Raw genomic sequence first — 13,101 nt, 5'->3', positions numbered from 1 at the left:
AACGTACTTCAAAACAACGTCAGAGACTATGTGTGTGTATTTGTTTGCATGGCGTATAAGGCATGCACATCACACTCATCATGTAGCCATATATTGATGATAATCTGATATAAACCTTGTTTGGTTTCTATTCCTTAATTTCTACTATTACCTTTATTTCCTATTATTTTTAATAATAGGATGGATTCCGGATCAAAACCAAACTAGTCCCAACTCCCAAGGCTTGTAGAAGTGCGGCTATACTTGCCACTCGAAGTGAAGTACACTAACATCTTAGTAAATTGTGGAACTCGGTTCCTAGTCATTATCCATATGACGAGCGAGTCAACTACGCACACAAACAAACCATAGACCACAACCCTATTGGTTATAAATTTTATTGGCAATTAACACAGTGGTAGAATGAATTAGCAAATTTTCAGGCTTTATAGCAGTTATAATTTTTAAAGATTTTATGATCGTAAATGTTAGTACTATAATTTTAGCTAACAGGTTAAATAATTTTCTTCTTAGGATATCAAGAAATTTCGAGCCTTTAACCATTGTGGATCCTGAACTAGAGCATATAACCTAATCCCTTCCCCAACAAGCTAACATTGAGACTCGGACTTGTGACCACAACCAGCCCTAGATGGCTGGATCTAATGTTGGATTTTGGAGCTTCTTGCGTGTTTAATAAATTTTTGGATTGTCATTTAAGAAAAACACAGTTTGATATCTCTGTTGGTGATTTATTAATGCTGGTTAAAATAATCTTATGGTAGTGTATGGGTGATCCCTCATTTTCCCGGAGAGAAAATATGAATGCTCCGGTGATCAGCACGAATCGAACTCAAGTAATTTTTTGTACCGGAACCGAAGCTCCCTCAAGTAATATCCACTGGACCAGCCGTGTTGGTTTGGTTAAAATAATATTCTTTAGCAGTCTTACAAGATATAGTACAAAATTAACATACATAAACCTTTTGTCGTACTAACTTTCAAGATTCAGGACTAATACACATTAAAAATCTACGGCCTGTCGACCGATCTATATATCTTCCTGGACCCATTACCGACCTTTGTTTGTGCTATTTTATTCGTTTTCTTCTTTAAAATGGATCATGACTCATGAGTCATGACTATGTGTAATGTGTATCACCCAAAGGGACCCCGTGCCTTAAAATCAACTAAAATCATTTGAGTCACTTTTCGACGAAGTACTATCCAAATGATTGATTTTCATCAGCAGCTAGCAGACATTCATTTTGTTTGTAGGACTATATATATGATGGATTTGATTATATGAAGTTGTATGCAAACGTGGAGATATGATTGCATCTTTGTCTATGCATGAACATGCCACGTTAATTTAGGAGTACATCTCATGATAATGATCTCTCTTGCTATAACTTTTGGGTACAATTCTATTGCATGCCTCTATATATTACTTCCAGAAAACGTCTTACATGCCTCTATATATTACTTCCATAAAACGTTTAATCTACGATAGTCACAAAGACGTAATTAAGATACAAACGATATTTTTTTTCCTGTTCTAACATTATTAAGTTAAACTACGATAGTCGCAAAGATGAAAGATGTATGCATGAGATAGGTCATAATATATAAGTGTTATGGCAACATTTTGGATCTCTTTAAAATAATGTAAAAGAACAATTATTTTGTTTTGTTTTTGTTCTTACTTATGAGTTATACCGACTAAACCAGACTCTTCTAACTCGAGATGAATACTAATTATACTCATTAGACATGTTGTATATGAAAATTAAATAATTGTTTATATTATCTAATAATTACAAGTATAAAGAGGACTTGACATTCATCATTAGACTACTAGACATTATAAAGTTATTTATATCGAAATTCTCACAAGAAGGATCCCTAGAGACAGACATGCATGTCCAAAGACAGATCGCAAAATAACTCATAGGAGTCTTAAGGATCCAACATTCAAGGTAGGCTTTATAACAAAGCAACTATTAGAATTAATTATTACATTTCCCATGATGATTCAAAGATGTAATATTATTATCAAACAGCCAATAAACACTATGTAATGTATAATGCCTACATTATTTTTTTTAGTTATTATAATTAATGAATGTATTTTTTGAAAACAAAAGGTAAAAAGATTGGGCTCCTAAAGAGACATTAACAGAAAACGTATAGTTAAAGAAAAGAACATCTGTCTGCTCCACAATGACAACATACACAAAACTCTTCAGGTCTTCTTTATTTTTATTGGTTCCGCAATTTTCTATGGTCTGTAACATTAATGTGTCACAGCGACAATTGAGTTTTCATATCAACAGAATGGTCTAAAATTGATACACAAGTTCATAGTCTATAGACTCAGTTTTCAAATACTGATGTAGGAAAGTGAAAGTGATGTGATGCTCAGTTTCTGTTTAAGGCTAGACAATAAAGCCTTTTGGCCCTTTTATCTCTCCTAATTAAAGTATCTGAGCTGTTGAGAAAATTTAAATCGAAGCCTTAACACTTTAGCTCCAACACCATCTGAACAACCTTCCTTGGATTCATCCTTTTTATGGAAACTTCGAATCTTACATGTAAACAAATGTGAAAACCATAACCTTGTGTTTTACTATTAACAAGCTTTAAGGAACTAAACATGTGAGTTTGTTATCTAATCAGGTAATTATCACAATGGTTATCAAAACTCATGTGTGTTCATATATAGAAAATGTTGAAAGTTCTTAGTTAAAGCGGTGAACTCCTTAGATTCTAACTAATATTTATTTAGATTAAAATTAAATAAAAATTAAATAAAATCATTTTAAAATAAACCTATCCAATCTCAACACCTGCTAGTCTCTGATTGTTTACTAAACAGATGGATATATAGAAAAAAGAGAGAGACATGAAGAGCACTCTCAAGGGAGAATATAAGGAATCATGCAGTTACAGTTGTAGGTGAGAGAGGTTACACAGCTTCAAGGTCTCATCAATGGAGAATTCTAACTCTTATTCTCCTTATTCCTCATCCTCTGTCGACAGTACTAAGCCCTCACCTTCTGAATCTTCAGTTAATCTCTCTCTTAGCCTCACCTTTCCTTCTACTTCTTCACAAAGGTATTCTTTACATCACAACTCTGTTTTTCTGTTCTGTTTTTTGCTCTGTTTTTTTTAGTTCACATTTGAAGTTTCTTGCGTTTGTTCTGTAGAGAGACAAGCCAAGATTGGCCACCTATAAAACCTCGTTTAAGAGACACACTAAAGGGTCTTCGTCTTCGTCAACGCGGTTACCACAGAGCTCTCTTTGTTAAGGTTTATATGGAAGGAGTCCCCATTGGGAGAAAGCTCGATCTTTCCACATTCTCAAGCTACGAGAGTCTATTAGAAAATCTGTCTCACATGTTCGATACTTCAGTTATCTGTAAGTAAAAGTCCTGGAACAAAACATTTAACTAAATCCGAACACTTTGAAGAAATGTCCATACAATGTCTTTGGTTCTATACAGGCGGTAAGCGAGATATAAAACACCATGTCTTGACATATCAAGACAAAGATGGAGATTGGATGATGGTCGGTGATATTCCATGGGAGTAAGAATCTTGAATCTGACATATTCATAATCTTCCCCTATTTGGTATGTTATGTATCTCTGACTTTGGTTCGATGTTTTTTTGTTCAGTATGTTTCTTGAAACAGTGAGAAGACTGAAGATCACAAGACCGGAGAGGTGTTAAAACTCTGTTTTCCACAGTTTTGGGAGATTTAGGAATTGATGAAGAGTCTACATGTGGGACATAACTCTTGCTGCATATTAGCAACAAAAGTCAAAAGGCCTTAAAGAACTTGGAGGATTGATGCATATATTTATCTAACACCTATGAGTGTGTTTTTTTCCTCTATATATAAATTAAAAAAAATATCCAAGAGTTTTTTTTTTTTTCATGTTTGCAATCGTGTACCTTTGGATGTGTACATGACCGTGAAGAAACACACGAACGTTGTTGGTAGCACGAACATGTAGAGAGAGAGAGAGAGAGGGATTGATTCTCTTTGTCTTGTACTCTCCTTGATTCAATATTTAGTGACTAAGCCCGTCTCAAGGCCCATATATCCGACTAGAAAGCCCGTATAGTACGGCCCTAAATTTCACATAGTTCGTATATACACAAAAATAAGTAGGGGTGAAATGTGGGAGTGATCATAAACATAAGGGGTGTTTCTGAAATAAACTAAAACAATATTTACCGCATCGCCGGAAAAACAAGAGAAATTGAAAACTCCCCCACTCTCTTCGTCTCTCGTCGTCCTTTGTGCAAAATCGAATCTGTGAAAAAATTGAGAAGGATGAAGGCTTCAGGGTCTAGTGGTTGGAAAGGTCCCGTCAAGTTCAGGATGTAAGTTTCATCTCCTCCTCTTCTTCTTCTTACTCGAATCGAGTTCGTATGTTAGTTAATGTCTTCTCTGCTTACTACTAACTAACTAACCTCGTGAATGATGATGATGGGGGGGAGGTAGGCCTACTGCAGAGAACTTGGTACCTATTCGATTGGACATTCAATTCGAGGGTCAGCGTTACAAAGACGCTTTCACTTGGAACCCTTCAGGTTTAAAAACCCTACCTTTGCTTTGCTTTGCTTTGGTTTATTATATCTTCTTTTGTTGGAATGTGATTAAAAAGGTGATTCTTTTTTTTTTTTTTTTTATTAAGACCCGGATAGTGAGATCCTTGTCTTCGCCAGAAGGACTGTTAAAGACTTGAAACTTCCACAGGCGTTCAACACTCAGATTTCTCAATCTATTCAGGTTGGGGACCTTCTCTGTTTAACCACTTATGTTTACACCTCGTAGATAATTTGAATGTGGGGGTTCTTCTTACAACGTTGTCTTAACACTAGTCACGTGTTGCTTATGGGTTGTTCCAACTCTTTAGGTTTATAGAAGACTGCTTTTTGTGATGTACTCTTTGCTTCCGTTTATGCTCTCACATTTTGGTTAAATTGTCCTGCTTTTTATCAGTCTCAGCTCGCAGATTTTAGAGCATATGAAGGACAAGATATGTACACTGGTGAAAAAATCATACCAATCAAGGTTTTTATGCCCTCTTTCTCTCTTTCTTTTGTTCATGAGTGTGATTTGCTGGACGGACAAAGAGTAATGTCTAGAAGCTGATGAGCTATCTTTCCTTTTTTTCTTTCTCAGCTTGATCTCCGAGTTAACCATACCCTCATCAAGGATCAGTTTTTGTGGGTGAGAGAATATGTGGTGATCATGAATTTTTTCATTTTTGTTTTGTGTATTCGTGGAACCAAAATGTAGCTTGGCTTGGCCATTTGCAGGACCTAAACAATTTTGAGAGTGATCCTGAGGAATTTGCAAGAACCTTGTGTAAGGATTTAGGTGTTGAAGATCCTGAAGTTGGCGTAAGATAACCGCTCTCAATTATTCACTTTTTTATTATTATTTTGTTAAACCAAATTCAGTTTCAAATGTTTGATACAAGTGATCTTTGGTTGTCTCTCTTTTTTTTTCTCTCTCTCTCTCTCTCCTGAAGCCTGCTGTTGCCTTTGCCATCAGAGAACAACTTTACGAGGTGAAAGATCTAGTTGTTTCATTAACCTTAATTTTTGTGGATTTCAGTACAACAAGAATGCTAAACTTGGTGGTGACGTATTGTTGTTTCTACTTTCCAGATTGCAGTTCAAAGTGTAACTTCAGCTAGGGAGAGTAGGTTAAGCAAGAAAAGCCGCAGAGGATCTGATTATGGTTCAGCGAGGTCTTTACACGTTGCTCCTATTCTCTCTACCCCCAAGTTATATCTTTTGGTAATAGTTGAGCTTCGTCAAAACAATTCTTTAATAAGTATACATCTTCTATGTGCAGCAAGGCTGGCTTGTCAATGGACTTAGTGAAATTATTCAGCTTTAAGTCCAGTGTAGTTCGGTAAGTGATTTTCATAAACTCCACTTGATAACAAGTTCTTTTTTTATAACAAATGTTTTGTCAATGATCTTGACAGGAAAAGGAAAGACTTGGATTTTTATGAACCAATGGTGGATATGCTAACAAATGAGGAAGTCGATGCTCTTGAAGGCAGAGAAGAGAGGCATGCAAGGTGAAGAAGAGCTTCGTGGAACATTGTATATGTCTTAGGACATAACTCAAAATGAAGATTAGCACGAACTCAAAATGATGTTGTACTATGGTTAACTGGAATCTTATGATCTTAGGGGGAACTTTTCTTGAATTGATCGACTTAGCATTCTTACAACAAATTATATAGACTCATATCTTATAAGACACTTAATCATCTACATTAGTCAGTGGATCGGATCCGATAGAACAAAGACATGTGTATAAAGTCTGAGCTTTGGTTAGGTGAAGCACAAGTTGGTGTTGAATGGTGAATATTAGATGTTGGAGTTAACCTCAAATGGACATGTTAGGTTTGCAGAGTTGAGTGAGACCATCTCTTGATTGAGATGTTTCCCAAACTTTGAGCATTTTTAGAGAGAAAGAGTATAATACAAAAGCGAAAATAATAGAAAAGTTAGGAGAGACTCACTCAGAGGACAAGGCACGTTGTGAGAATTAAAGTGTCCCACTAGAGAGTTTAACAAGATCTCATCATCAACCATTAAACCCACTGTCGATAATACGGTCGTACTTTGCTTCTATTCTCTTCTCCCCATTTCTATTTTTATTTTTTAGCATTTGCTTGTTCAATGATTGGGTCCCCCCTCTAAGCTCAAGCTGCTGTCATCTTAACTATTTTTACTTCTATTCGGAAATTAATATTATTTGTTTTTGATGGAAGTTTTGTAATCTTGTGTGAAGATTATTGATCAGTTTCTGTTGTGTATAATTTGTGAGTTGTACTTGTACTCTTTTGAATCAGCAGAAGTTTGAGTAGAGCAATACTAAGAACACAATGTATTAAATTATGGAATTCTATTTGATGAGTGGAAGAATTTTGAATTTATTTTTTGAACTTCTATGTTGTGTGGCATATCATCATACTATAACCTACACATATTGTTATTTTGATTAGGGATACATACTTAACTTATAGTGAACTTTTGTGTTTCCTTTTTTCTTCTAGTTATAGGTAATTGTCTGGTAATAAACCTAACTGAAATTGAAGAAACCAATTAAACCAATGCCCAGCTCCAAATTTAGGTCATACCTTACCGTTTCTTTTCTCTTTGTCGTTATAACAGAGATGGGTTTACTTGGGACTGATTTGTTATTTCTTTTTTTTGGTTGACTTGAGCGTACGTGAAGCTTTTAAGTCTTTAACTCTCCATGTGTCTGTCCGAAGTTAGGAACAACTCAGTGGATAGGGTGTGTATGCCGAAAATGCCAAAAATATTACTAGCTTCAAAGAGAATGATAGAACAATATGATAATTACTTACCTCTTGGCAACAAAAATGATGATTACTTGCCTTTGAAAATTAACACACTTTTTTTTATAATTTGCATCCTGATATTTGACTAATTAGTCGGTCCAAACAAAAACAGAATTGTCGGTGAGTTGAATACTGTTTACATTGCCACAATTTCATAATCAATCTCAATACTATGTATGGACTTTTTTGGTCTTCTGATTAATAATTTAACACATGGGCAACTTCGGTCATTACATAGCTTTTACATTATGGAGAACTAGTTCTTGAATTCTTAAACAATTAATGCTAATCATCTCATACAATTGATGTAGAACTCAAGAAAGACAAGTTTTTCCTCCACAAAATAAAAAAAAAATCCCACCGTAACATAATCACGTGGATTATCAAAAGAGAGAAAAAGGAGAGTAACATCTCCAAATTCTGGACGATAATTCGTCTAGAAAAAATTCACCAGACCTTAGGCCATGACCGCAGAAGAAGAAAAGATAAGAAGGAAGAGGAGGTGGTTGCAATGGAGGGCTAGTACCGCTTTTAATATATATACAAAAAAGCGGATAAGAAAACCATTCTTGTTTGGTGTTTGGTTTGGGGTTAAGAAGAAGTGAGGTTGTTGGACGAGTTAGATTTGTCGAGAATAGACCACATGACGAGAACATCATCGTAACCACAAGCCATGACTTCTCCTTGAAGCTCTTGTACCATCCTCCTCTCGTGCTCTTCCCTCGCTTTTGCATCCATCCTTCCACCGCGGCCACCCTTTGTTGGTGATTGCTGCGGTTGGTTGAAGAATGTTGCTGCCTTCTTGAATGGTGTTGCTATTGTTTTTTTCCATGATACCATTTTTTTTAAAAAAATATTCTGTTTACTCAATTCTTGAAACAAAGGAAAGCTTCTTCTTCCAATCGGAGATTCGGATTGGGAGAGCTCGAGAACGACTTGTTATGTGTATTTATACACACGCACCTTCTCTCTTAAAATATATTAGAGTAACAGTTACTAATTAATAAACTAAAGAGTGATTAGTAATGCTAAAGCAAAGGGAAGAGAGAGGCAAGATCCGCAATGAGAGGTTCCAAGAAACATTAATTTGTTTCTTTTTCTTTTTCTTTTAACTTTTTGTTATCCATTTAACCTCGTTTAGGCCTCTCCCTACCCTCCCACATGCTTCCCCACGTGAAATCTTCCATCTCTCCCTTTTACATCCAAGATCAACAGGTTGTGTGTAGTATCATGTAGCCAAACCGGATCAAACCGAGCCAAACCAAATCAGTACATATGAGAGAAGCAGATGAAGTCAAGAGTTTACCTTTTCCCACTCCTTGCTACTGACAATTAAATCATCAAATGCTTACTACACCTTCTCATTCTCATTCACTTCCCCCACTGTATTAGACGTGCCCATCTCCCTTTTTTATTTATTTATCATGTCCACCTTACATATATTTCTTTCTTTTTGCTATCTTCATTGGTAGCTCTTCAAGCAAATGAATAATTTCACCACGAGCAAGCGATAACCGTGTGTGTAATAAGGTATACGGTTTGGGTTATAAACTTACTATTTTGTGAAGCACACATTGGATAAAGATGGTTATACTGATTATGTAACCTATATAAATATGTGTAGATACCAGTTATAAATTTAATAATTGGTATCAACGAGTTAGAAGATTGAGGTGGCTAGATAACAGTAAGAATGTATAAAATTTGGAGGACCAATGAATTAGAGGATTGAGGTGGGCACAGATTGATCAGCAATAGCCCATGTGATTTCACATGTTCCTCTGCTTCTATATCTCTTACCCTCTTTCCATACACATCTTGTATTTAATTTATAGTATATATATGTAAATTTTTTTGAACACGATATATATATGTAATATTTTCCCCTTTTGAGAAAATGTAATATTTCTCCTACTCGTTATATATATATATATATATATATATATATATATATATATATATATATATATATCTCAGTGTATAATTTATCCACTAAATATTTTAAATATATCAATAGTTTCCCATATCATAAAAATGGTGTTCTCATCTTTGTGTTCACTCAAGCTTTTGTTTCCTTGATAATCTAGACCATTACCTTTTGTTGACTATTTTTCAATTAATTTACTTGGAGGTTTTAACATTGATTTCATTTGATTGTATACTTGTATATATAAAGTGTAATATATAAAATGAGTTCGGTTTCATGTAAATTAAATTGAAAGCGTTAAGCGATAAATAATTTTAACAGAATAAGTGAAAATTTAAATTAACCTAGATAGCTTTGTCTAAATTTATGCAGTTGTAAACGTATAATGAAACATTTTATCTTTAATTAGTTAATATCAAAAGCTTATATTATAGTAGGACTGGGTAAACAGAAAACAAAATTCTGATGCCTTCCCCGTTATTTCTATCTAATAAAGCTCTTTCTATTTATAAGATTCTTAGCCATTTTGATGACAAAATAATTAATCTAAATTTGAATACGACTGATTCGAATTTTTAATTTAATCATGTTTGAGATATAAGAAAACTATTTTTATTTAATCGATTTTCAGATTGATTGGAGAACATTTTTTGCATGGGATGAACATTCTGAATTCAGCCGTATGCACGCACCAAATTACAAGATCTCTTTTTCATATGTACGATACATAGTACATTTATGTTTACTTCAAGTAACCCGAATAGCAAAATTAACGTAGCTTAAAAGCAATGCTTCAATTTTCTTCTTTTTGATATTTGGTTTTAAAATTAATAAAATGCATTAAAAGCATCTTTTGCATGAGAGGAACAGTGTCAGTGCATGTATCATCTTCTCGTTACAATAGAGTCTGTCGTTTTATTTAAATAAAACCTCTTATATTTTATATTTTATTTTTCTAGAAATATAAAAAGACTCACTTCCTTTATTTTGTTTATATTCTCCCGCATGCCAGCCAATAGACTCAGCTCATTGGTGCATAATTATTTTTCTCTTTCTCACAAACTTTTTAATTGATCGTATAACACCAAGGAAATATATAAATATTGTAGAACACATGATTTGGTTCGTGGTACTATGATCACACACGGAGTTACCCTCAATACACGACGTATTTATGGTTATAAATTTTCTTTTGGGAGGGGGATTAATCTAAGGTCTCTTAGTATAATTGGTTTTAACTTATAGATGTGGTTTCTTTTCTTTACTAATATATATTTTTTTTTGATAAACCCTGATCCGGTCGGCCCCGAGAAGAACGCACTTAGTGCTACAGAGTGGACTGGCTACCACACTGCCTAACCCGAGTTTGGAATACCTTCCAACTAATGTCAGGGGGTGAACCGATCATCTGTTACGATCCACCATGTAAACCATTTGGGCCAAAGCCCAAGTCCATACTGACCAAATGATGATAATTTAGTTTCCAGAGAGAATCGAACTCAAAACTGATGTGGGTATACACCAACTTCCAAGTGATTGCCATTAGGCTGCCACCACCTGGTTATCTTTACTAATATCTTCTGTATCCCATTTTAAAATTCGTTATGATAACTTAAAGAAAAACAAGACAAATTCCTGCAGTTCGCAGAATTAGAATCATGATGATTACATGGGGTTATTTCATTTACAATTTTTTATATCTAGAAAATATACAAGAGCTTTGAATGGTGATGCAAATAAACCGAATGGTATACCATGCAGCGTATGGATGGTTCTAGTTTTGACCTTATAGAGTAGCTATCTTTTCTCAAAAATGTTAGGTCGGTCAGATTCAAAAACACTGTTATAAGCGAATAAGAAATTAAAAAGGCAAATCTAAAGAGTGAAGAAGTACAAAAACACTTGGGAGGTGTTGAGACCAAGAGAAGAGATCAAGGACTGGTTCGATGTGGTCTGGTTCAAAGGCGCAGTACCGAAGCTGTCATTTACGATGTGGGTGGCTAATTATGACAGGCTCCCAACGAGGGCAAGGCTGGCGTCATGGGGGGTTCCTATCTCGCCTCTCTGTCCTCTCTATTCCAGTTACCCAGAAACTCGTGATCATTTGTTCCTGGAGTGCAACTACAGCCTTCTGGTGTGGAAGGAAGTATTTATAAGATGCTCACAGTCTGCCACTGTCATCTTAAACTGGTCCGAGCTTTTGTCATGGATCAGAACCTCCGCAACAGCCAAGCTCTCCTTTCTTAAAAAGATTGCAGCTCAAGTGGTTATCTCTCACATATGGAAGCAGAGGAACAATCTGATACACAACAAGATTTCTATTCCTGCTCCCATTGTGTTTCATGCTATTGATAGAGATGTTAAGAACATCATCTCGGCTAGAAGACATAAGAAAGCTTACCGTGATCTTATGGCTATTTGGCTTAGTTGATCTGTTCTTGGTGGTTTCCATTTTGATCAATCTTGTTTTTTATTTTCTTTTTGCCAAGATTGCTCAGACATTAGATCTTCTTGTAAAATCTTTTATTCATATATGATATTTACCTTTTAGCAAAAAAGAAGAAGTACCAAACAGGAAGCTTAGATAGTTTGTTTGTTTGTTTGCCTTATTGACTGATGAAAAGAGAGTTGCGGTTTGGTCGGTCCGTAGATTAGGTGACTTGTACGAATTTCCGGTGCCTCCCAAACTTTGACTTTCTCTTTTTCTCCCATTCCCACTTTCCTTTTGATTTTAAAACATATATTTCTGAGCCGGTTTTCTTTTTTAAGATTAGATAAGCTTTGACTACTGAATTGTACGTTCTCGTTTACTGAAGAAAAGAAAGTTTTATATTCATGGATACTGATACTGAATGTTATTACGGAGTTTTGTTCGTGTATAGTCGTTAATTTTTGTGTGGTCTGGATATATTCAAACATGATTAAACATATTTTGATATGTAATATTATTATTTAAATTCGTTCAAATATATTTTTTTTTTGACATAAATTCGTTCAAATATTGATTTTGAGTTTTACGAGCTTATGGATTCAAAGTTCAAACTGTTATGGATGCATATGTTTGTTATGGTTTTTTACTGTACTTGAAGACAGTGTTAGAAACCCATTATACTTGCACAAAAAAATAGTAAGTTTAAGTAAAATAAATCTTTATGCTATGAGATTTATGAGGGAGAAATCTTAAGAAAAACTTATAAACAAAACAAAATTCATAAAAATAATTTTACACGGAAGCAAGTTATATTATTTAGAAGCTGGTTTGAAACCAGTTGTTGTTGGGATTGTGAAACCCTGTGTCCGATTTTTATTATCCGATTATTAGTACGATATTATCTATTTTGTGTCTTAATAGCAAGTTCACATGAATTTATTTTTAGTTTTTTTCCCAAAAGATTTTATATTAATTAGAATTAGACACCTTTTTGTATATTAGACACTCATTTTCTAATTCTTCAATGTGAGATTTAGTTTTGAACACTGGTTAATCAGTCACTGGTTAGTCAACATTCAAATCACTCGAAAGGCTTTTCTAGCCTGGAAATCTCTCACAAATTTAAACCAAGAAAAAAGCCCATGGGCTTTTCAACTGCTTTTATATCTTGCATTTTCTTTAGGTGTTACTATCTATATGCTCATTATGCCACTCGAAATTGTAATCTGCAAACTGATGATTATTAGTATGCTTTTAGAAGTTTTTTTTTTTTTTTTTTTGATAAAAGTGCTTTTAGAAGTTCTTCTATATATTTTTTTCATTTTCTTTCAAAGTTGTTGGAAGTGTGTAATAGA

The 13,101-nt window shown here is 34.5% G+C and overlaps 4 protein-coding genes across 5 annotated transcripts; 3 read left to right on the top strand and 1 right to left on the bottom strand.

The window, feature by feature from the left end:
* Positions 1-2,867: 2,867 nt before the first annotated feature.
* LOC108860956 (auxin-responsive protein IAA31) lies at positions 2,868-4,110 on the top strand. The gene is made up of 4 exons (XM_018634789.2): positions 2,868-3,096; positions 3,189-3,400; positions 3,486-3,570; positions 3,660-4,110. The coding sequence occupies exons 1-4, from the start codon at positions 2,972-2,974 to the stop codon at positions 3,712-3,714; spliced, it is 477 nt and encodes a 158-aa protein (XP_018490291.1). The 5' UTR covers positions 2,868-2,971; the 3' UTR covers positions 3,715-4,110.
* A 104-nt stretch (positions 4,111-4,214) lies between these two features.
* On the top strand, positions 4,215-6,279 carry LOC108859231 (chromatin structure-remodeling complex protein BSH). 2 transcript variants are annotated; one of them, XM_018633113.2, is made up of 10 exons: positions 4,215-4,374; positions 4,496-4,584; positions 4,689-4,783; positions 4,997-5,068; positions 5,180-5,227; positions 5,317-5,400; positions 5,532-5,570; positions 5,671-5,753; positions 5,861-5,920; positions 5,997-6,279. In XM_018633113.2, the coding sequence occupies exons 1-10, from the start codon at positions 4,325-4,327 to the stop codon at positions 6,094-6,096; spliced, it is 720 nt and encodes a 239-aa protein (XP_018488615.2). In that variant the 5' UTR covers positions 4,215-4,324; the 3' UTR covers positions 6,097-6,279. The 2 variants fall into 2 exon arrangements, with proteins under 2 accessions (XP_018488615.2, XP_018488616.2); XM_018633114.2 differs by having other exon boundaries at positions 5,671-5,763.
* Positions 6,280-7,502: 1,223 nt separating this feature from the next.
* LOC108860396 (uncharacterized) lies at positions 7,503-8,441 on the bottom strand. The gene has a single exon (XM_018634281.2). It carries the CDS (start codon positions 8,226-8,228, stop codon positions 7,980-7,982), a length of 249 nt encoding a protein of 82 aa, XP_018489783.1. The 5' UTR covers positions 8,229-8,441; the 3' UTR covers positions 7,503-7,979.
* Positions 8,442-11,305: 2,864 nt separating this feature from the next.
* Positions 11,306-11,746, top strand: LOC108858078 (uncharacterized). Its single transcript, XM_018632059.1, has one exon. It carries the CDS (start codon positions 11,306-11,308, stop codon positions 11,744-11,746), a length of 441 nt encoding a protein of 146 aa, XP_018487561.1.
* Positions 11,747-13,101: the final 1,355 nt, after the last annotated feature.

The sequence above is a fragment of the Raphanus sativus genome, chromosome 5, assembly GCF_000801105.2.
Source record: "Raphanus sativus cultivar WK10039 chromosome 5, ASM80110v3, whole genome shotgun sequence".
In the NCBI taxonomy this organism is placed as follows: domain Eukaryota; kingdom Viridiplantae; phylum Streptophyta; class Magnoliopsida; order Brassicales; family Brassicaceae; genus Raphanus; species Raphanus sativus.
The sequence above is the reverse complement of the archived record's forward strand: the minus strand, read 5'-3'. Positions and strand labels throughout refer to the sequence as shown.